General features: G+C 37.8%; 2 protein-coding genes across 3 annotated transcripts in view; one reads left to right on the forward strand and one right to left on the reverse strand.

Annotated features, from left to right (window-relative positions):
• The window catches only part of LOC101848999 (cilia- and flagella-associated protein 65), a gene marked incomplete in the record, with an annotated part of 42820 nt that extends 34498 nt beyond the window's left edge, over positions 1-8322 (reverse strand). The window contains 9 exon segments of the mRNA XM_005107977.2: positions 480-588; positions 1000-1113; positions 1509-1663; positions 2562-2646; positions 4412-4526; positions 5164-5297; positions 5614-5752; positions 5950-6233; positions 8288-8322. Coding sequence (XP_005108034.2) covers positions 480-588; positions 1000-1113; positions 1509-1663; positions 2562-2646; positions 4412-4526; positions 5164-5297; positions 5614-5752; positions 5950-6194 — 1096 coding nt within the window.
• A 336-nt stretch (positions 8323-8658) lies between these two features.
• LOC101850364 (protein phosphatase 1K, mitochondrial) lies at positions 8659-19209 on the forward strand. 2 transcript variants are annotated; one of them, XM_035972324.1, is made up of 7 exons: positions 8659-8766; positions 11418-11629; positions 12206-12397; positions 13480-13680; positions 15798-15980; positions 16704-16834; positions 18428-19209. In XM_035972324.1, the coding sequence occupies exons 2-7, from the start codon at positions 11434-11436 to the stop codon at positions 18695-18697; spliced, it is 1173 nt and encodes a 390-aa protein (XP_035828217.1). In that variant the 5' UTR covers positions 8659-8766; positions 11418-11433; the 3' UTR covers positions 18698-19209. The 2 variants fall into 2 exon arrangements, with proteins under 2 accessions (XP_035828217.1, XP_035828218.1); XM_035972325.1 differs by having other exon boundaries at positions 8677-8704.
• The last annotated feature ends 2241 nt before the right edge of the window (positions 19210-21450 follow it).

The following is a 21450-nucleotide window of genomic DNA, read 5'->3' on the forward strand; positions in this document are numbered from 1 at the left end:
ACACACACAAAATATCATAAAAGGCAAAATAAATATAAAATTTAAAAAGAACAAGGAGTTGACTTGCAGATCTTGTGGGTGGAAAAACTGTTGTTTATTTCAACCTATAAGTTAAGGATACCTCTCGTGTATGAACACGACCCAGCAGTTTTGTTATCACAACTTACGTAAGTCCGCGGCTCTACACTGAACTAAGGGCTAGTTTGTGTGTGTGTGTGTGTGTGTGTGTGTGTGTGTGTGTGTGTGTGTGTGTGTGTGTGTGTGTGTGTGTGTGTATGCGTACTTGGTGAAACACCAAACCAATGTGCCAGGATCTGGACAATAAAGATGTATCTTATCTTATCTTATCTCCTTGATACCAAAGGTCACAAGGCTACATATAACTAATTAATGAGGGGAAAAGGGGAGAAAACGCACAAGAAAAAGTGAAAAGGTCTTTATATAAATAAGTCAACAAAATTATAAGCAGTGAAACTTACCAAGAGATGAGCCCACACACTTGATGATGCTGCGGCTGATGTCCCCTACAGAGACGATGCTGAAGTAGTCAATGCTCGTGGTTCCCACTGCGTGGGGTGTGTAGGTCAGCTGTGAAGGAACAGACCAGACACACGTTGTGATCCTTCATGACCAAAATTATGACACTTTCGTTATGTTCTTAACATATGGATAAAAATCATTGTGTAGGTCTGGCTTCAGCTAAAACTTTGAGTAACAACTTCAGCTACAAATATTTAAATGAAAACCTGTATTTCGACTACAAAACAAAGGCATATGGAAAACAAGTAAAAGTGATAAACCCATATACAACAAAAACAATAATTGACAATAAGCAGTCAGAATGTAACGAAATATTATGCTTTATAAATTTACCTCAGGCCCATAACAACGTGCTATCTCGGACACTTTCACCTTCTGTTTCAGCTTTTTCTTCTTTAAAAAAAAATTATATAAGCATCAAACAGAAATTCTCAAATTTCTACAAAAACATCAACTTACTGGGATTCTCATGAGGCTCATCGGAGGCACAATTCCTTGTGTTTGGCTACAGTGAAACACCGTGTCCATGCGACTCATTCCCACAATCCGCTCCACTCGGAATGGTGTTCGAACCTGAAAAAATAGAGAAAAACAAAAGTAAGTGGTCTTTTCGTGTGAAGTTGAAACTGTACTTGACCATCTAAAAGGCCAGTATTATTGTGTTAATGCATTTGTACATGATTATTTTATTGTAATTAGTCTTTTTTTTTTTTGACGGACTGTTTCAACTACTCTGTATAGCATCTGCAGCAATTTAGACAAAAATGCAAAAGTTAATAATGAAGAAAAAGTACATTGCCAAACATGAAAAAGAACAGTATTCGAATTTCTTTATGCACAGCAAAATATACTTAAATATGAGTATTCATCAAAAAACGCTACCTTCTAAAGAAGTTAACAAACTGATTGAAATCTCTTTATAAATCAAAGTTCAAAAACAAGAATGCAAAGGTTTAAAAAATACCTACCTGTGACAGATTGTGTAGATCAACACACTGGCCAGTAGTGGAGGCCACAGGCACTGTTCCAAAGTTGACCTCAGTCTCCAGGGCACTCAGTTTCTCATTGCCGGTTGTCAGGGCTTTGCCACCAGGCTGAGACACCAGGAGATGAGGGAACTTGCCTGAAACAACAAGTGTACAGTAGAGTCAGTCTGCACAAGATTTTGTCAGCTTGCACTATATATGCTTCCCAGGAAACCAAAAATGTTTTAAAGTGTTCTTGGCCCTGCTGGGGTAATAAAACTTTTGAAGCACATAGAGCATGCAGTAGAGCGTGGATATGAACTATATAAATGCAATCATTATTATTATTATTATCATTATTATTATTATTATAACAGTCATATTTCACAAGAAATATCAAGAAAAAAGTTGTAATTTTTTGCTAAAACAAGGCAAGACTGATAGACGGGAACAGAAAAAGAAAATCAGAAAAGTAGGACTCACCAAAGGTACCCTCATAAGAATAGATTAGGATGCTAGCAACACACGCAAAAAAAAAAGTATATGAATTGGACAAAACAAGAGGAGTCATCAAACACTCACTACTAATTTAGTAGCAGACATTGAAAGAACTGACAATAGATCAAAGTAGAAGTAAAAGAAGACAGAGTTTGGTATAACAGATTTTCAAAAAGAGAGAAAAGAAGCTAGAAAAGGATTGTTAGACTCTGCAGAGGGTACAGAGAACAAACAGAAGAACAGAAGCATTCTGTTATCAAATTGCTTGCCGTGACTCTTTGCAAGATGTGCATAATAACATAAGCACATTTGTGTATTCAACAGTCATACACACACACACACACACACACACACACACACACACACACACACACACACACACACACACACACACACACACACACACACACACACATACACACACACACACACACACACACACACACAAACACATTATATACTTTCACACATATGTGTGTGCACAGACACACGCGCACACACACACACACACACACACACACAAACACATAGACACACACACACACACACAAATCTCACCAATTCCATAAAATGTGGTGGGTCTTGTCATGCTAAGCTCAGGGCCAAACTTGCACACTGCGGTGACTTCATACACTTTAGCGGACTGAAAAAGCATAATCACTTAAATATTTGAATTGAATTCAGCAAAAACAAAATGACAAAAAATAAAGCACAAATACTATGCACTTTGCCAAAAACAATTAAATCTGCATCTCAAGTTATCAAGCATTTTTCGATAGAGAGCGAAATATGAAACTGATCAACATGATGTCTTCTTACTTACTTTACTTTACTTCTTCCTTCCTCTGGCATCCTTAGGATGTCAAGGGGAGGGGCAAGTTTCGGTCCTTTGCTAGGTTTGTAGTGTCTGTGATAGATGTGTTATGTTGTTCCCGGACCTTTTTAACCCCATCCAGCCTGGTCTTTCTTGGTCTTCCTCTTGATTTCAATCCGGATTCTCGGGTGTTATAAGCTCTAGCCGCTAGTTGTTTCTGGGGCATTCTGGTTGGAATGTCCAATCCATCAGACTCTTTGACGCTCTATGAATTTTATTACTGGTGGTATTCCAGTTTCTTGATGTAAGGTTTCGTTTCTTATGCAGTCTCTTCTGGTGACGTTGATGGTTTTGCGGAGACATCTCATTTCGCATGCAATAATTTTTCTTTCTTGTGCCTTGTTTAGAGACCCTATTTGGCACTGGTATGGTATATTAAGGTTGGTATGAATTTAAGATGCTGTTGATGAGCTGGGATTTCACTTCGGTTGGGATGTTTTTGTGACTGAGCAAGGGTGCTTGCTGGTAGGTCATAGCATTTGCCTTCATAGTTCTTGTTTCTTTTTCTTTATCCATACGCCCATCTTGTGTGAAGATGCTTCCTAAATATTCAAATTCCTCTCCTTGTTGAAGCTGTGTTCCATCAATAAAAATGTTGAGTTTTCCAGAGTTTCTGGTGACCTTCATAACTTCTGTTTTTGAGATGGAGATTTCCATGTTCATGTGTTTACATTCCTCGTGTTTTTGCAATTCCTCTTCATCTGTATTTAATATACTCTGGTCATAAGCAAATAGAAGCTCATTCAGTTCAGTGAGATGTTGTCATTTGCTGCTTTCATGATCTTATCCATGTAAGTGATGAAGAGAAGCGGAGAGAGAACACACCCTTGTCTCACCCGACCTGATGGGGAACCAGTCCGATAGTCCTTTTGTTGATCTTACAGCACACAAACTGTTTTTATAAAGTGCCATGATGTTCTCCAGCAATTGTCCTTTTACACCATATTCCTCTAAGACTTCCCAGAGTTAACATCTATCTATGCGGTCGAACGCCTTTTCCTGATCCAGAAGACGTTATTGAGGTCTTTGTCACGTGCAATGGCAGTCTCACGTACACAACTGTCTCAATGCGAAAATAGCCTCAGTACAGCCCCATAGCGTCAGTATAGCGCCGTTGTCATCTTACAGTGTAAAAATGAAAGAAACAAGTGAAAGCAAAGTGGACATATCACTAAACATTATCAGAAACACTATGAGATTCCAAGAAAAAGACAAAGAGAGGAAGCACTTTATAAATCTGAAGGTAGATCCTAAAACAAGAAATCTGTTTGACATATTTCAAATAGAGACAAAAAAAGAAAATATCCATTTGGACTAAAATGTAGAAGAAGAAAGCCAAACCCAGTACTCTAATGTCAGAAAAATGATTTGCAGGCATTAGTGAATGTGTGTAAGTCTGTGTGTGATGTAAGCGTGGGGGTGTGCATGTATGTGTATGTGCACATATGTGTGAAGATATATATACCCCAGTGTCTGCATGTGAATATGACTGTTTGTGTAGAATCAGACTTGTGAGTATACGTTTTCGACTCACCTCTGGCCTGAAAGTGGCCCTGAACTTGACGCTACTGCGATACTTAAGCTCCGCCTCCATGGGCTCCACAATAAAAGGCTCTACCACTTCCCACTGAACCATTGTGTCCAAGTCTCTGCAAACATGCCACAAACAATAACGACGTGAGAAGGGAAAAAGATAGGAAAAATAAAAGCCAGCATTTAACTGAACTGATAAGGATGACCTAGAGTTAAAGATGATGGACATGCCGATTTATTATTTCTTCCAGTTCTGCCTTCATGCTCTATTTCTATCACATGTTTTAGGTGTTTACAGAAGTATAAAAACACCAGAATGAATCTTCTCCTCTCCCATTCTATGAGTACAGTAAGCTACATCTCACTTTTATCTCGTAAGGTCAATTTGCTTAACAGTGTTTACATCCTATGCCCTTCAGGAAACTATTACTCCGTTAAAGACCTCTTGATTATTGTTCTTGAGATAAATTCTGCCCAAGCAGTTGACAGATTTTGTACTCATTATGCTTTCTAAAGTTCAAAACACACACAGCACTGCTGAACTTGTCACCATCACGCAAGATGACCGCATCATTTTGGATTCATTTGTGGAGACTCCCCTTTACTTGAGAACTGAATACATGATTAATTTTGAATGCTTCATTTACTCCACAGCCGAAGCGTGGGGGTAATTTGCTGGTTCATTTCTTTTTTTTTTCAGTGTGTTAGGTTTAGTTATAGGCTACTTGAAATGGGTTCTTGTCAAAGCCTTACCCAGTGTTGTAAACATCAAAGGAAATAGGGAAAGAGTCTTTCACTGCACACATCTTGAAGTCGAGATCAAAGGGAATGCTGATGTCAGTTTGAGGCAAAACAGCTCTGAGAGGAACCTCAAATTCTCCCCCATCCTGAGGAAGCAAGATTTTTATCTTAACAAATCACAATTTGGATAGCCTCAGTTTCCTGATCATTTGCATATCATCAGATGGGGAAAAAGACAAGACTGGGAGAAAGGGACAAAATTTCTGATTTTAATTCTATAATCTTAAATCTCTCTTTCTTTTTTTGGGGGGGAAAAAAACACCCAAAAGTAATATTTTTAAAAAACAATTTAAACAGTCAAAAACAACGGTGCATAATGTTCCGAGACACTTTATTTTCAAGAATAAAATGTAGTTTCTGCCAAAGAATAAATAGTGCATCTAAAGTAAATCATTCACTCACCTTCAAAGAAAAGGCAACTCTATCGTCATATGGAATTTTTTCCAGTGGTCTGAAAGTGATTGGCAAAGTGAAACTGGAGCCAGCACTGAGAAAAATTGGCTTGGGATAGGTTGTTGAAAAGAAACGGCTCTCAGGAACTCTGAAAAATAACAATGTTTAAGTTAGATCAAACACAAGAATGTAAAGTTCACTTTTCTAGTCTTTCTCCTATCAGCTGACACAGCATTAAATTGTTTAAGAAATTGGAAATTGTTAGGAAATCTTCATACTGCCTCTTGAGGAGTTTTTAAGCAAGAACAACTTCTTTTAAAGTATATATGTCAGACAAGAACTTACTTGTATTTCAGTTTTAATGTTTTCACTCCAAGGTTCTTCAGTACCAAGTTCTTGGTGTACTCTTTTCCTTGATCCCATCCTTTCCATATCAGTTTGTCAAGGACTTCAATGCCGAAATAGTTTGTCTTATCGGCATAGGCTGGATTTACGGGTGACATGCTAGGGGGGGTTGCAATCTCGCCTTTGACAGCATCACCAGAGACAACTTGCATTGCCTGCTGCGGTGCTATCTCTCCAGTAGGCATTTTGGTCACGTTTCTGTTTCTGCAGAACGTCTATGAATCCTGCTCAAGGAAAAAAATGTTCAACATTATCGGTAACAGTCCTTTGAAAAACAGTTTTTAAAAATCCATTAGCTATTGTTTGTGCATAAACCAGGTGTCTTGTCTTTTCTGTGCATTGTTTTGTCTTCAGAGAGGAGAGTCATATATTGTTACTTTTGTTTTGGTCAATCTCTCTTTAGTCTTATATGTTGGTTAACAGCTTGCAACACACGTAAATATGTGTTCTCTTTTATAGTCCTACAAAAGATGTCTTTGGTGTTTAGGAACAATTTAAGGCACCTAAAAGATGTAAGTTTGGCTTGTATGTTAAGACAATGGTGTCAGTTCAGTTTAAGCTCTTAAGGCACAAAAGCAGTTTAAGCTTCATTTAGTTATGTAAATACACAATTGAAAATGAACTATTCAAGACAGGGAACACAGCAGCATTTTTGTGGTAAGCAGATATTGGTCAAACAAAATAGAGCACTTCATGCTAAACCATAAATGTCATCAAAAAGAAAATAATTTGTTGATTACAATTATAAGAGGGCATTAATTCATGCTGTTCAAAAGACCAACTGAATTAATGATTCATAGACTTCATCCAACATAATTTGGTATTTTGTTTTGTTTTAGTAAGGTTTTACGGCGCTCACAACTGCATAAGGTTATATGAACGCCAACGGGTGGATGTCAACAGAGGTCCAAACGGGGTAATCAGTCTGGCTTACTCTGCTCACCTCGCTCTTGCCTCAACAGTACAAAGTCTGCTTCGACTATCAAGGCACCCCGGAAATAGCAGTTCACAAGAGAGTGACAAACATGCAAAAGAAGTAGAGGGAAAATGACAATAGTAAGGATGAGGGAAAAAAAACAGCAGTTCCCCCAATGTTGTTCCGGAACAGTATGAGCATGATGTCATAAATCAGCCCATTTACAATTCTACTGAGCATAAGAACATATTAATATCCCCACTTTGCTAATGGCATAAAGACACTTCAGTCAGTAGACTGCCCAGGTGGGGAAATAATTGTGAGGCAGCGTGGTGGAATCAGGCTCTCGTCAAGTTTTGGGTATGTAGAGTTATTGGTATCATCTTAAAGCGTATTCACTTGTCTTTATTTGGATGGAAAAAAAATATACATTTATCTTGAATACAAGTCGAGATATTTGTGAAAGAAGGAGGTGGGTCACCTGTTTTCAGACGGAAAATTAGTGAGAAAATGGCTGCCAAAGATTTGTTATTTCCTTAGCTTAAGAGTCCATGTTAACTGAAAATTTACTTTTTTGAGACTTTTATCAACGTTTTTCTGAAAAATCCACACAGAAATGAGTTCTTTAATGGGCATGAAAGGTGTTGAGCCAAAAAACAAAAAATTGATTAAAATTCATAAACCCTCGGAAAAATGCAAGTTTCTTCACTTTGATTATTTTGACGAGAGCCTGATTCCACCACGCTGCCTCACAATTTGATTTGATGTAATGGTTTAAGATGAGTTATTCTGAGACAGAAACATATCTCATAGAACAGTTACTAATCTATCAACAAATGTTATATTTCTCATTAATTATCACTGAATTAAATATCTATTTAGAACGGACAAGCAAAGAAATATAGGCTAATATTTTAATAAGTCAATAATGCAAATACAAATAAAAGAGAACATTGAACACAAACAAAGAAAATCAAGTAGATCTAGATTCTATATCGACTGTCAAAGAAAAGCCTAGCAAAGTTTTACATTTTAAAGCAAAAGACATAATGTGAAAGTCAATTTCACAATCTTTTAGTTGCTGTTGCATATTAGAGGTGCATTCTAATTGCCTACTTTCAGTCTGTAGCTGTGTCATGGATAAAATGCTTTCCTGGAGGATTCACAAATTTAAAAAAACGTATTCAGTCGCTTCGCACGGAGAAGGCAAGTATTCGAGGTGCAAAAACAGTTTAGGCACCAATAGGCAGTACAACTTGGAACCATCAGTAATGACAACAAAAACTGCTCATTTAAAAAACTTCAAAAACAATCAGAAACATTGGTGTGGTGTGGTAAATCAATAAACATTAAAAATCCTACTTGTTTTTTCTTGACGTCCACCATTTTGCCTTTAATCAACAATGGCGATAATACCTAGCAACAAGGGAAGTAACTGATCACAGGAAAAACTTTTCGTAGTTTAGTTTATCACTCGTGGAAATTTAAATTATAGAATTGAACAATAACATTGTAGATCTATTTTTTTTAAGGAGCAGGGGGGGCGGGGTCGGTAACATTTTGAAAACATAAGATTATTATTTTTATTACTAGGCTTGTTTATGTATCTGTATTTTTAGGGTTTGAAAGAAATCAAAAAGGGTCTAATACACAGACTTCTATTTTGTTTTTGCGGCACTCTACGTTTATAGCCATCAGCTTTTTCCGGTTATGTGCAAGGTCAAGGTAAAACAGTTGTGCTTTCATTTTCTGGCTAAGGCCATAACAAACAAAAGCTGTGTAAGCAAAAGTAGGAAGTATTATTGTCATTTTTTGTCTTACGTCGTTGCAGCTTTGCCGTAGTAAGTTTTCATCTAATTTGTGCATTATCTGGATTTCCAATTGTCATAATATCTAGATCTAAAAGAGAAGTGTAAACCTTTTGTGGTGATTTTGTAGTTTCGTTCGTTAAAGTAGTAAGTAGTCAAGAGCAGGGGGGTTGGGGGCTTCCCCCCCGACCAAAAAAAAACTACGGAGCATGCCCCTGAATTTTACCATAATTTGATGTTTTGCGTCAGGTTACATCCCTGTTCTTAGTCTTAGTCTTAGTGTTGCCTATTTGCTAATTTGGTCATCAAGACTTCTGGATTTCTTAGGATTCTCTGGGTGGATGTAAACAAATGGATCATGGACTCTTTAACTAACGGAACTGCAAGATCACCCCTCTTTTGTTTCTTGATCATTTCTCATCTTATACAGGGTGCCCACTACGGATGGGATCGGGTCGATTGCCCGACTCGATCGCCTCAAAAACAAACGTCTTCTGTTTTCAGTTTCACGCAACCGAGTCGGGCGATTGGCCCGATCCAGCCGTAGTGGACACCCTGTATAAGATCAATATGGTAGCACAGTGTTCAGCACAATCTAGTAGGCCCTACCCCTTGCTTTTAAAATTTCATGTAGATCTAGACCTAAGTCCTAAGTAGATCTAGTGCGTATTGTCGCCTCTTGCAATGATGCGAGCTTGGCATGTTTTGCGCAGTGATCGAGTCTGGTTTTTTGTCTTTTTTTTTATTGACTGTTGTGGCAGTCCATTCCACTCTTGTTCATCAATGCTTGTTCCAGTCATTCTACATGTTGTTTTAGGAGTTCACTTTTAGTAAAGGCTTCCGGGCCTTAAAAACTCACGCCTCATGCCTCACGGGGCACTGGGCCAGGCTTGTGCTTTACACCTCACACACACACCTGTCTTTGTGGTGCATTCAAGATGGTATCACCTGACGAAGATTTGCTGATTCTGTTGTTCTCAGAAAAAGGAAGCGGAAGAGACAGAGCATAATATGGTGCCGCGAGCACTTTTTGCTCAGAGAACCAAGAGGAGAATTTCACCAGACATTCCAGCATCCCGTAGACAATCCTGATGAAGATTTCTTTAATAGTCAGCATCTTGGAAAGGTTTTCCCAAACCTGTGCCCTTTGATCATTGTCTTTGTAGTCAGGATCACGTGGGTCCCAGAGCAAAGGAGTTCAGACTAACTCAATTAATCTTTCTTTGTAATCATCCATCCTCACAAGAAATTTAAAATTGCACACTGTTGACAATGGATTCTGGCCTGCGTCCAGCTCTACGGGGGAAGGGCGAAACTCTCTGAATATCCAGTCTGCCCCGACTCACGTCTCGGAAAAAGTGAACATGTTCACTTCTAGGCTAACGTGTGCACCGTGACCTGTGAAGTGTGAGGCGTGAGCGGAGGTCTATGACCCATTGCAAAAGATTGCGTACGTTCATTTTTCCACTCAAGTGTTTAGGCGTGAGGTATGACCGTATGACATGAGGCGGAAACCTGAGACCCACAATGTGACATATATATGTCACATGTGGCTAGTAGGCTGGCAATGGCAAAACATTGAGATTTTGCTGCTGTAGATATTGCATCTTTTAAACGGGCAATGTGTGGGCGCGCATTGTCTTACTGGAATGTGTGCATACGTCAATGGGTTTGAAAGAAAGGAACCAAGTTCGTCCTGAGAACATTCTGGTACTAGCTGGCATCAACAGTAGCATTGAAAATATGGGGCTAGGTTCTGTGGTTGGAAGAATTCAACCCACACCATCACACTACAACTGCCTCATCTGTTTGTATCATGCATGCAGCAGTCAGGTAGTATCTCTCTTCTGTGTCTCCAAACTCCCTGAGAAGAGAACTCCGTCCAAGACGAATATGACAATTTGCCCAGTCAGTTCAAGTGTAATTCTTGGAAACATGGCAGACGTTGGTCATTACAGGGCAGCCTTGCTCGATGTCTGAATGTGTTTTAATGCCGTTGTATCCTTCTTTTGCTGATAAAACTCTTCCATGGTCTTTCAAATTGATGTGCAGAGCTGGGCTGGTCGTTGTGAGAAAGCGATCTTGAAGATGCCAGAGCAGTATCTGTCTGCCTCCTTGGGTAGTATTGACCTGTGGTCTATCTGGTCTGGGTCTGTAAGGTATCACAGAATGTTTCGAGTTAAGTGGAGAATATATTTTGATGTAAAAACCTCTTTGCAATTGTCCTTTTTTGCCACTGTTAGTGTTACCAACAACACAGCAAGTTAGCTAGTGTGTCACATATTTGTTTCTGTCAATTAAAATTTGGCATAAAATATTATATTAATGTCCTGTTATATTTAAAGAGTTATTTGATTTTTTCTAATAGATTGAAGATTCTTTATATTTTCCCTTCACAGTAATATCTTGATTTACGTAGTCAATCTGCATAATTGTTCCACCCCAATCAAATTTAAAAGTTCAGATAGTCTCTGGCTGCCTGATTCTTTGACAAATTACTAAAAGGAACTGAAGCCCTGTACATCTGAAATGACTTTGCGTGTCTTTTTAAAATGCTCTTATAAAATACAATATTTCCAAGGTATGTCACAACTTTGAAATTGAGTATCAGCATTGGCTGTCTCTTTTTGTCATAAACTGTTGTATTCTGCGGTCAACTAACTTTTCTTTTTAATACTTTGCAGACAAACCACTGCCTGAATGTTTGCTATTCATCGCAATGTCACCAGAAAAGTGCCAGAAAACTGTGCCTTGTTTGCCAAAGCGTTGAGAAAATCAGTTTTGTTTGGTGATAAACCAGAAAGAGTGAACCAGCATATGTGTCTGAGATGTGAGAAGGCATTTCGGAGTATCTTCTCTTCATCCCAAAATGCAGCCAACTATATTTCGGACCCAGGTGAAATTTGCTTTTCATTTTCATTTTTTTCCTGAAAAAAGTCAGTTAAGATTTACCATGTACAATTTAATCATGTTTTGCTCAGGTTGTACTTTTATGCATAATAATGCAGTATTTGGGATGGAAAAAGAAATGGGAAGCTGAGAGAAGTGAAATGTACTCTTTGTAGTGTTGTCATGAGAAAAACTGTAAGCATAAGAGGATGATGAAATATGGATGGGATAAAATACCAGTAGTTTCTTAGCTTTCTTCTAATGCTTGAGCCAAACTGATACAATGATTCAATGTGCACTCAAATCTTTACTTGAGGGAGTTTTAACCAGTAAAATAAGTTAACAAATGAGAAAAATAAAAAGAACAAAAAAACTTAATAAGACCAAGCCAACATGCTTTGTTGGCTTTTTTATCTACATTCTCACCTAGCACAAAAGTACCACGGAAAGCAATTTCATTTTGAGTGTTCTTTGTGTCTAAAAGAGGGAAATGGAGTGTTTGTAAAAAGAAGTTTTCCTTTCTTTTACTTTCAAGGCAAGGTTTTTCCTGTAGGTTGAATAAGTTCATCTTTGTCTTTCACAGAAAACAAGGGAAAGACAACACGTGGTGTGAACTTTGACACGTTGGGTGTCTGGAATAATCGGATGGTTCTACCCATTCTGTACGATCAGAGCATCAAGAAAGGCAAGATCATCCCCAAGGTTCCCATTGATGAGGTGGCTTTGGCCTCTGTCATTGGCCGAAGGAAAGACAATGAGGACCGTTTTGTAATAGGTGCCTATTTTTCAATTTAAAAAATTTGCCACTGTCCTTTACCTCAAGTTTAAAGTAGATCATCATCTTACTTTATATTTAGCTCACTTGAGCCTGAGATATTTTTCCCCTAACAACCATTGCTGCCTGACTCTTTTGGGGTATATTGAAGCGTTAGCCACAGAAAGACTGAAGGCTATCATAATTTTTTTAATGCAACAAGAGAAAGAAAGAAATGCTCTCTCAGAAAAAGAAAACTGCATCTAAATTGTCGGAATAGCTTTTATTTTATCAATATTTGGAAATGGCAGTGTCTGAAGGTTACGCAATTTTTTTTGCACCTAATTCATAATAAAATCATTTATGGCAATGCAGGTGTGACTGACTTTGTCCATTACAGCTAAAAAAGTATCTCACATAACTTCACTAAATTTTTTACGAATCGAAACAAGTTGGTCAACTTTTGGCTCTCTGCTTCCCGTAGCTCGTAACAGAAAAACACAGGAGATGTCGATCGATAAAGCGCATCCTGTAAACACGCGGGATTAGGCCACCGGAGCCGTGGGTCGTTCCATAAATACACGGGAATAGGCTCAAGTGAGTTAAAAAGATGAACATTTGTAGACTTTTTGTGCTATAAGCCTGAGTTGTCAATTCAGATTATAGATTGAAGATGCGTGCTTGTAAAGCCATTTTTGTACCTAGGAATATTGCTGGTGTGGCAATATCTATATTTAACATAGAAGGAACCTCCTGTAGTACGATACTCATTAATTTCTGTATGATGAAGGAAGTGGTAGCATTGTTGACTTGGTTTCTCCGTTAAGTTTTAAGCAGCACTATGACCATGTTGCTATCTTGCTACCTTTGATTCTGACAGACGTCGTTTGAACCTGCAAATTGACATTTGATATAATTTATATCTATTGCTTGAGAAGTTTTCATTCCTTGCTACTTACTTTGTTCAGCCATCTTAGAGGTCCTACCCCTGAACAAAAAACTTTAGGGAATCCTGGATGGTGTTTCATCCATTCCATACCTTAATATTCGACAGAGTGTACCGATAAGTCTTTGAAATCATTGACTGCCATGCTATTCCTCAGAGGAACTCTTACCAGAGCTGTTGTATTTTGGAGTGTTTGACGGTCATGGAGGGGACTTTGCTGCAGAGTATGTGTCCACCCATCTCATAGACCACATGGGCTTTTGGATGACTCAAACGAAAGATCTGAAAACAGTGTTAAAGAATGCATTCTGTGATGTCCACAACTTGCTAGCTCGCCATCTGGTCTTTTATCACATCGGTAAGAACTGAAGCTGTTTTGTCAGTGCTGTGTAAAGCTGGTTGGAAGGCAATTTGGTTTGGTCTACTCGTTCTCCTTCTTTTCATTGTCTCTGTCATGTAGATCTGTTCCTGGAGAATTATGGCCGTGTTTGTGCTGACCCATTGCAAAGTATGACTAAGCTAAACTGTGACAGGAAATGCTATAATATGGCTTGTTGTTCTTGTAGTAGTTTACCAGTAGTTGCAATGCATCGGAGTGTATGTTTCATACTTTGGTAGTCCTTTTGTTTCTTCATTTCTCAAGGATCATACTGTTCATGTTTGATATATATATAAAAGTACTGTTGTTATAAACTTTCCCAATGGAAAGTTTTACAGAGAATTGATGGGTTCATCTACCTTGTCTTTTTTCCTTAGGATACCATTTGTCTAAAAATATATGGAATTCCAAGGTCTGACTTTTTTCTTTTGCTTTTTTAAAGACGTTTGTCTCATTAGTACACAAGGCATCAGCATGTTGTTTTGCTTATAGTGTTTTAAAGTCTTTTCATTTTTTACTATACATCCAGTTTACATTCCTTCACCACCCTCACCCCCACCTCTTTGTCTTTTTTATTTCATACCTGCAGATAAAGGATTTTCAGGTTGCTATGATTGAGTGTGCTTTTTTGCACATTTTAGTTTGTTAAATATATGTTTTTGACCTGATTTTCTTGTTCAAATTGTAATGGTATTTTCTTTGCCTTGTCCACCATGTTTGCATCCTTTTTTTTTTTTTATATCCCACTAAAACAAACAGTAATGTTGTCACGCAAAGTGCAGCTAAAGCTCTTACGAAGAAAAATTTGCTTTGGATGTATTCTTGAAGAGAAATGACTCTAAGGCACATGACATTGTAATGCTGCAGTCCTCTTCTTTTCTCCTTTATAACCAGTCAACTGAATCAGTGTGGTTTTTCTATGGGACTTTGTTAATAGCTTTTCAAACTGTTTCAGAGGCTTATGTTGTCTCCAAGCTTCCCCCACCCCCTCCCCAATCACAGTCTTTATGGGACTTTGTTAATAGCTTTTCAAACTGTTTCAGAGGCTTATGTTGTCTCCAAGCTTCCCCCACCCCCTCCCCAATCACAGTCTTCAGTCTTCGCCATTCTATTCATTCCTTTTAAAGTGTGTTGTTTACAATAAGCTTTTGAATTTGCAAGAGACTCGATCACATGAGAATAGACCGAGATGTTGTTTTTAACTCTTTATCTCCGGCAAGCCGCTCACCTGACAGTGTCTCCGGCACATTCCTTTACGGCGACTTCGACATCAAATTACTTTTCGGCTATCTGTCTCTTTTACCGGAAGTTCATTCATTGGATGAAGAGCTATCAAAATAGGTTTGCTAGTTTCAATTCAATGACCCATTTTATGACGTTTTTGTCATTTTTAGATTAAGCACCAAAAAAGAGCCCCGGTGTAGTGGGTTTACCCCACTCTGAGATAAAGAGTTAAAGTCTAAGCACACATACTTTGGACATGTAAATTTCTCTGAAAAAAAGTGTCTTGTATTTTATAGCGATACAAAGCAGCAATATGTCAGGTATGCATTGGAGATATCCACTTGCTTTTATCTATGTAGTTGTAAACCTACACAGAACAAGTGGGTAGTTGGCAGGTGCTCTGGTGTGGTTTGCTCCTTCTTTCCTATCAAACATCTATCGTCCTGATCTCTCCTCCTTCTTTTTTATGTTTCTTACTCTCTTGTAACCCCTCTAATCTTTGGCACTTGTATGACCTTATTGTGTTGCAAGTGCCGTAAAACTTTTACATTAACTTAACACAGCAGATTTTTTTTAATGGAATTGGAAACTTATTGCTCCATTCTGGAGTATTTTACAAAGACAGATAGCAATTGAAACCTACTATTTTATAAGTTCAAAGTCATTAAAAAATGGCTGTCATTTTCTTTGCACTGAATGCTACATTCGGTTAAATTTTGAGATCTGAAGAGCATGCAGTTTCTCCTAAAAAGTGACGCAACGGTCTACATCACCAAACTAATATATATATATATATATATATATATATATATATATAACACATAGATTTCCTTCCCCTCACATTTATGATTGCCTTTTGTTTGCCCTCACAGACGATGACAACTTTAAGACAGGAACAACAGCCACCGTTTGCCTTCTGCGGAACTCTACAGAGCTGGTGATTGGCCACGTGGGCGACAGTGTCTGCATCCTGTGCCGCGAGGGCGATCCACTCCGGCTGTCCGTCGATCATGACCCAGAAAACAGTGATGAATCACACCGAATCATTGGGAAAGGTGAGATCTTTGGTCGTTCCCTTTTTTTCTCCTCGCAGAAGTCTGTTGTTAAAAAGGCAACCATTTGTAAACAGGTCCCATCTTTGTTACAATAGTAGCCTGTTTCAGAATGTACGTTCCAACTTTTTTGATCAGTTGAAGTATACAAGTTTGTTCAAAATACTGTAACAATCTCTCATTAATGTATATTTATAATGCTTGGCACCCTGGTAGTGTCACCATTGCTAACATCAATTTCTACATCGTTGCCACTATTTTGATGTTCTTAGTCCGTCAGTTCTCCATCAAATGAACAAATATTAATACGCCTTTACAAAAACATAGTTATCGGCTTTAAAACGCATTCCAAATATGAAAGTTTGTACTCTCTAACATTATATGATCTTCAGGAGGTACCATTTTTAAACCAGTAAAAAAAAAAATTTTCTAATGGATTTTGTATCTTTTACCTTTGTTTGTTCAAACTTTCACAAGCGTGAAATAAATTGCAAGAGTTACCATTTCTCATAATATAATGATAAAAAGCATCCATGTCTTTTTAAAATATCAAAACTGTTAATGTTTCAAAAGTCAAAGGTATTGTTTCCATTTGACTAAGGTCATACTCCTGCCCTCAAGAATTTCAGGCTTTTGCTTTACTCTTTAGTGATAAATACTGATCTACTGATCTACCAGCAACCTGTTTGGTTGTGTTACTAAGACTTGTCATTTTTTTAATGCAAGGTGGAAGGATTATCCATAACAGTCACGGAGTAGCTCACGTCAATGGTCGGCTTGCGATGACAAGAAGTGTTGGTGACGTGGAACTGAAATCTTTTGGCGTCACTGCACATCCGTACTTGAAGTCCATTGAGGTAAGGAACCACCCAAATTTTATATATGCTTGGAGGAGGGAGGGAATCTACTTAGTTTCTGGGGTGCCACTCATAGGCTGCAGTTTCTCCAGCTTGGGGGGGGGGGGGGGGGGCTTTTTCTGTGTTGTTATCTTCTGTTTGGGAATTTTTTGGGGTTCCACTCTGTCAGCCAAAGGTTTTGTCTACTGGAGAAAAAAACACCTCTTGAACCCCCACAGTGAGAGCCCTTCTTCGTAACGTCTCATTAAGCTCCAATTACATCGGTCTTTTAAAAATGTAAGTAACTTGTAACAGCTTTGGTTCTCATTTCATTTTTTAGCCCCTGTAGGCTACGACTTTGTTGCGTCCTGGCAAGTTATGCATTTTATCAAAATTCCATTGCTTTAACTCTTTTCCTACCAGACCAAAATCCACCACTGGATTTACACCCCCACCCCACTAAAGGAAAATGTCAAAACGTCCAGCTAAACAACACAATCCATATCATATGGCCCATCAAACTGAAGGTTAAAAAATAATCTATCAGACTGTAGTACAATATTGAAGATTAATTCCAATTATATTAGTTTGGGGATTCTAAAAGTGATTTTGCAACATCAAAGGTGTAATATGAAATCAACAATTTTCCAGCTTTGAAAGGTCATCATTTAAAAAGTACAACAGCAGCATCATTCAAACTTGCCAGGTAGGTTCCCTCAATCAAGTAATGCAAAGAAATGCTGAAAGTCATGTATGTGTACCTATTATAGAAGTGAATATTTGAGACATATACTGAAGTCAGGGGAGCACTTTTCTTTTCACTTTTACGTTTCGGAGGGGACGGAAAAAAGTGCTGAAATTACTCAAAATCGTCTGGCGATGCTGTATTTTCATTCATATCTGCTGACAGGAAGTCTATTCTATTATTTTAAGAACATGGATTGGCCGAGAATTTGGTGTCTTTTCGTTACTGGATTGGAATTGATTAGGAACCATTCGAGCCGTATTTTGTGGCTCTTTGTCCAGCGAGGCTATGTCCGCGAGCCGCATTTTGCTGCTCGCAGTAGGAAAAGTGTTAAGGATGGGATGACCATGAAATGAAGGAATTGAAAACGTCTATCCTGAACCCATTTTCTGTTATACTAAAATAATTTCAATATTATGCGCCTTTTAAATAGCGAAAGCACATGTATGTGGTAGCAACAGATGTTCGGCTGTTTGGAATTATTTATAGCTGTTTAATAATTCATACAGTTGTTTCAGAGGCCAAGTGCTGTTTTTGTGTGATTTATAGCTTGCCAGTTTTCTTTTTTCTTTTTTTTTTTGAATTTCAGCTATGTTTCTATCAGGAATTTCTTTTCTTTTTTTCATACTTTCACAGTTTTATCATTTAATTAATTTTATTACCTTCTCTGAAGATATTTGTAGTGGTACTCATTTTAGTACCAGAAATATTTTGTTGAAGTCAGTAAAATTTCGTTATGGAAGAATTAAATTTTCTCTTGACTCACTTTAACCCTTAAACCTCTATGAGATTGATTCGATTCTCATTTCCCACATCTATGTCTGAAAATAATAGTTATTTAATATAATCCTGTCTTTCAATTCTCTCAGATCAAGCATGGTAAAGACGCTTTTCTTGTATTGAGCTCCGACGGTCTCAGTTTTGCCATCAGTGACCAGGAGATTGTGAACATCGTCAGCAGCTGCCAGACGCCCAAGGAAGCGTGCAGCCGTCTTCTGGACCAGGCCCAGCACTTTGGCTCGGAGGACAACGTCACGGTGATGGTTGTGCCGCTCGGGGCGTGGGGGAAGTATCAGAAGTCCTCGTCAAACACGCAGTACAATTTTGGGCGTATTCTGTCTCATTCTAGGATCTACTAAGTTCGGGTTGTTGTTTTAGAGTCTTTGTTTCTGTTTTGTTTCCTCCCCCCCTCTCCTCACACACACACACACACACACACACACACACACACACACACACACACACACACACCCTCATTTGGTCTCCCATTTTAGGTATGGATGATTTTGAAATGTTACCAGCCTAGTCATCTGTGACAGGCTTTCTTGTCTCTTAGTTTCAACTGCCAAGGTGTCTTTAACATAAACAGTGTTTTTGCTGAAGCTCCAAATTTTTTTTCCTGCTCCATTCAGCAAGATTTGGTTCTAGATCCAACAATCATTATTGGGCGGAAATAATCTTAGAAGAAAATGCAAAAGAATCCAGTGGACATCCTCATAGAGCTGAGACTCAAACCAAGTACTCTGGCATGCGAGGCAAGCGGCTTTGTATCATTATCAGTATTTTCCTTAATCCTGTCCGCACGCTTGGGGTCATTTGTACCCCCGGGGTTGTATTCTTCCCATTTTAGAATACCGTTAGTGCGAAGATCTCTTTGAACCTTTCAGTATGTCTCAAAAAATCATTTGGACAGACTACTATGCAAAGCGTACGGATCGGATTAACAAGTAAATTTCCTCTTTGGAAAGTGGGGGCACAGGTTCTCCACGTGGTATGGATACGATAGTAAAACACGACGTACGGATAGGGTTAAACAAACAACACAAATTTGGTTGCATTCTGTCTCATTCTAAGATCTACACAAGTTCACATACATTTTTTATAGCGTTGCAAATTTTTCGGAAATGGGACTTTTTACTCAATGTCATGTTGTCCTTATGCTATAGCACCATAATGATCAATATAAATAGTTCAGTAAAAATTTTGCAGGAACTGAAATTACAAATTTTTATGACTAAAGTTTACAGAGGTGAGGTTCTGCTTTGACTAAATATTTAGTCTTTAGAAAATCTCTATAGTCAGAGAGAATTCAAATCGTAACTTATACCTTTTGACTGAGTGATGATTGCATGAAAAACTTTTTCTGTGAAGTTGCATTTTTACCCTTCAAATGTATTGAAAATTGTTTGTTGGACCTCGACAATTGGCAAGGGGAGTTTTATGTTACAGACATTATGATGTCAAATTTGTGACAATTCATTTGGTTGTAACATTCATATTATATGAATGTGAATATATGGGTATGAGTGTGGAAGTGTTTTTGTTTGATGTGTGATGAGTTGTTGTATTAAATGATGGTGCTCTGTAAAGAAGAAAGTAATGTTTCTTTTATAAGTATAGCTGCTCTGTAAAGAAGAAAGTAATGTTTCTTTTATAAGTATAGCTGCTCTGTAAAGAAGAAAGTAATGTTTCTTTTATAAGTACAGCTGCTCTGTAAAGAAGAAAGTAATGTTTCTTTTATAAGCACAGCTGCTCTGTAAAGTGGGAAACAAAAAAAAGGAAGCTTCAGACTACTCTGAGGTTTTAGAGCTTGTGTGGAGAGCTCTCTTTTCCTTTCATGTATTTTTATGGTTTTACTGTTACATTTTAAGAAAGGAAACTTCTTTTCATGATATTAATGGATGTCCAATCCACTGATTTGCCATCAGCGTGTTGTAAGGGTTTTACTACTAGTTTGATTTTAGCCTTCATCGAAGATGCGCTATTTCATGTCCCATGCAAAATCAGAACTAGAGGAAGTGCAGTTTGTTAACTTTGTCTGATGAATTGGCTTTTGCAAAAGTGTTGTGAATGTAACAGATTTTTGTAAAATTTTTGCAACATATCTTGACTGTTGATGTAAAGAAATTTAATGGCAAAAAGTTTATTTAAATATTCATATAGAGGTTTATGTACCACATTTTGGAACTCGGGTAAGAATTAATTTACAATTTGTCGGAGTCTTTCCAGGGCTGTGAAAATATTACTTCATGTTTGTTTTATTTCGTATGCAGTCTGTTTATAGCGTAAAATTTATCTGGCAACAGAAGAAATTTCGCTTATTAATCTTGTAGGTTGTTGGGAGAGATTTTGCATGGTAAGGAAACGCAGGCAGATATGTCATGCAGATATTTTATTATATTTGGAAGGATAAAGAAGATCACTACAGATTTTTTTCTGTCCAATTTCAATTCGGTAAATTTTTTTGCATGCATTTGGTCTGAATTTGCACATAAAATTTTTGTATGTTTCATGGAGAGTGCTCATGAAGCCAGTCAAAAGATTGACTTCTCATTTTGCACAACAGTGTATTATATTGTGAAAATTTTTATATGGCTTTGTCAGGGTTTAGGAAAGCATCCACAGCAATGAGTTGAGAAAGTAAACATTTTTCTCCCTCCTCTACACTCTTAGTAATGTATGGGGTGGGGGGGGAGGGGGGTTGCCCTTAGGAAACAAAGTGCTAATGTACACTAAATGTTATTCATTGGCCAGCAAGCATTCATTAATAAATGTTAATATATAGTAAATCATATCTTCATTTCACCAAGCCAGTCTGCATTTATCATTATAGAATCCCTCCTGATCAAGAGTTTTGACTTGTGAATGCTGTGAAGACAAAGCAGGGTGTACTTGAATACTGACACTTCGAAAAATTTCAAGTATAAATCTATCAATTTGGGCTTGTGTAAACTGTGCAATTATATTTATTTGTGTTATTGTTGCCTGTATAATAATATTGCAGAGGTTCGCTATTTGTGCCATTTGTTTATTCACAATTTTAGTAATTGTAAAAGAACTGATTTCATGTATTCTTAGTAGTAATAGTAGCTTTCTTTAGTATACAGAGCTG

The sequence above is a fragment of the Aplysia californica genome, unplaced genomic scaffold (assembly GCF_000002075.1).
Source record: "Aplysia californica isolate F4 #8 unplaced genomic scaffold, AplCal3.0 scaffold00647, whole genome shotgun sequence".
Taxonomy (NCBI): Eukaryota; Metazoa; Mollusca; class Gastropoda; order Aplysiida; family Aplysiidae; genus Aplysia; species Aplysia californica.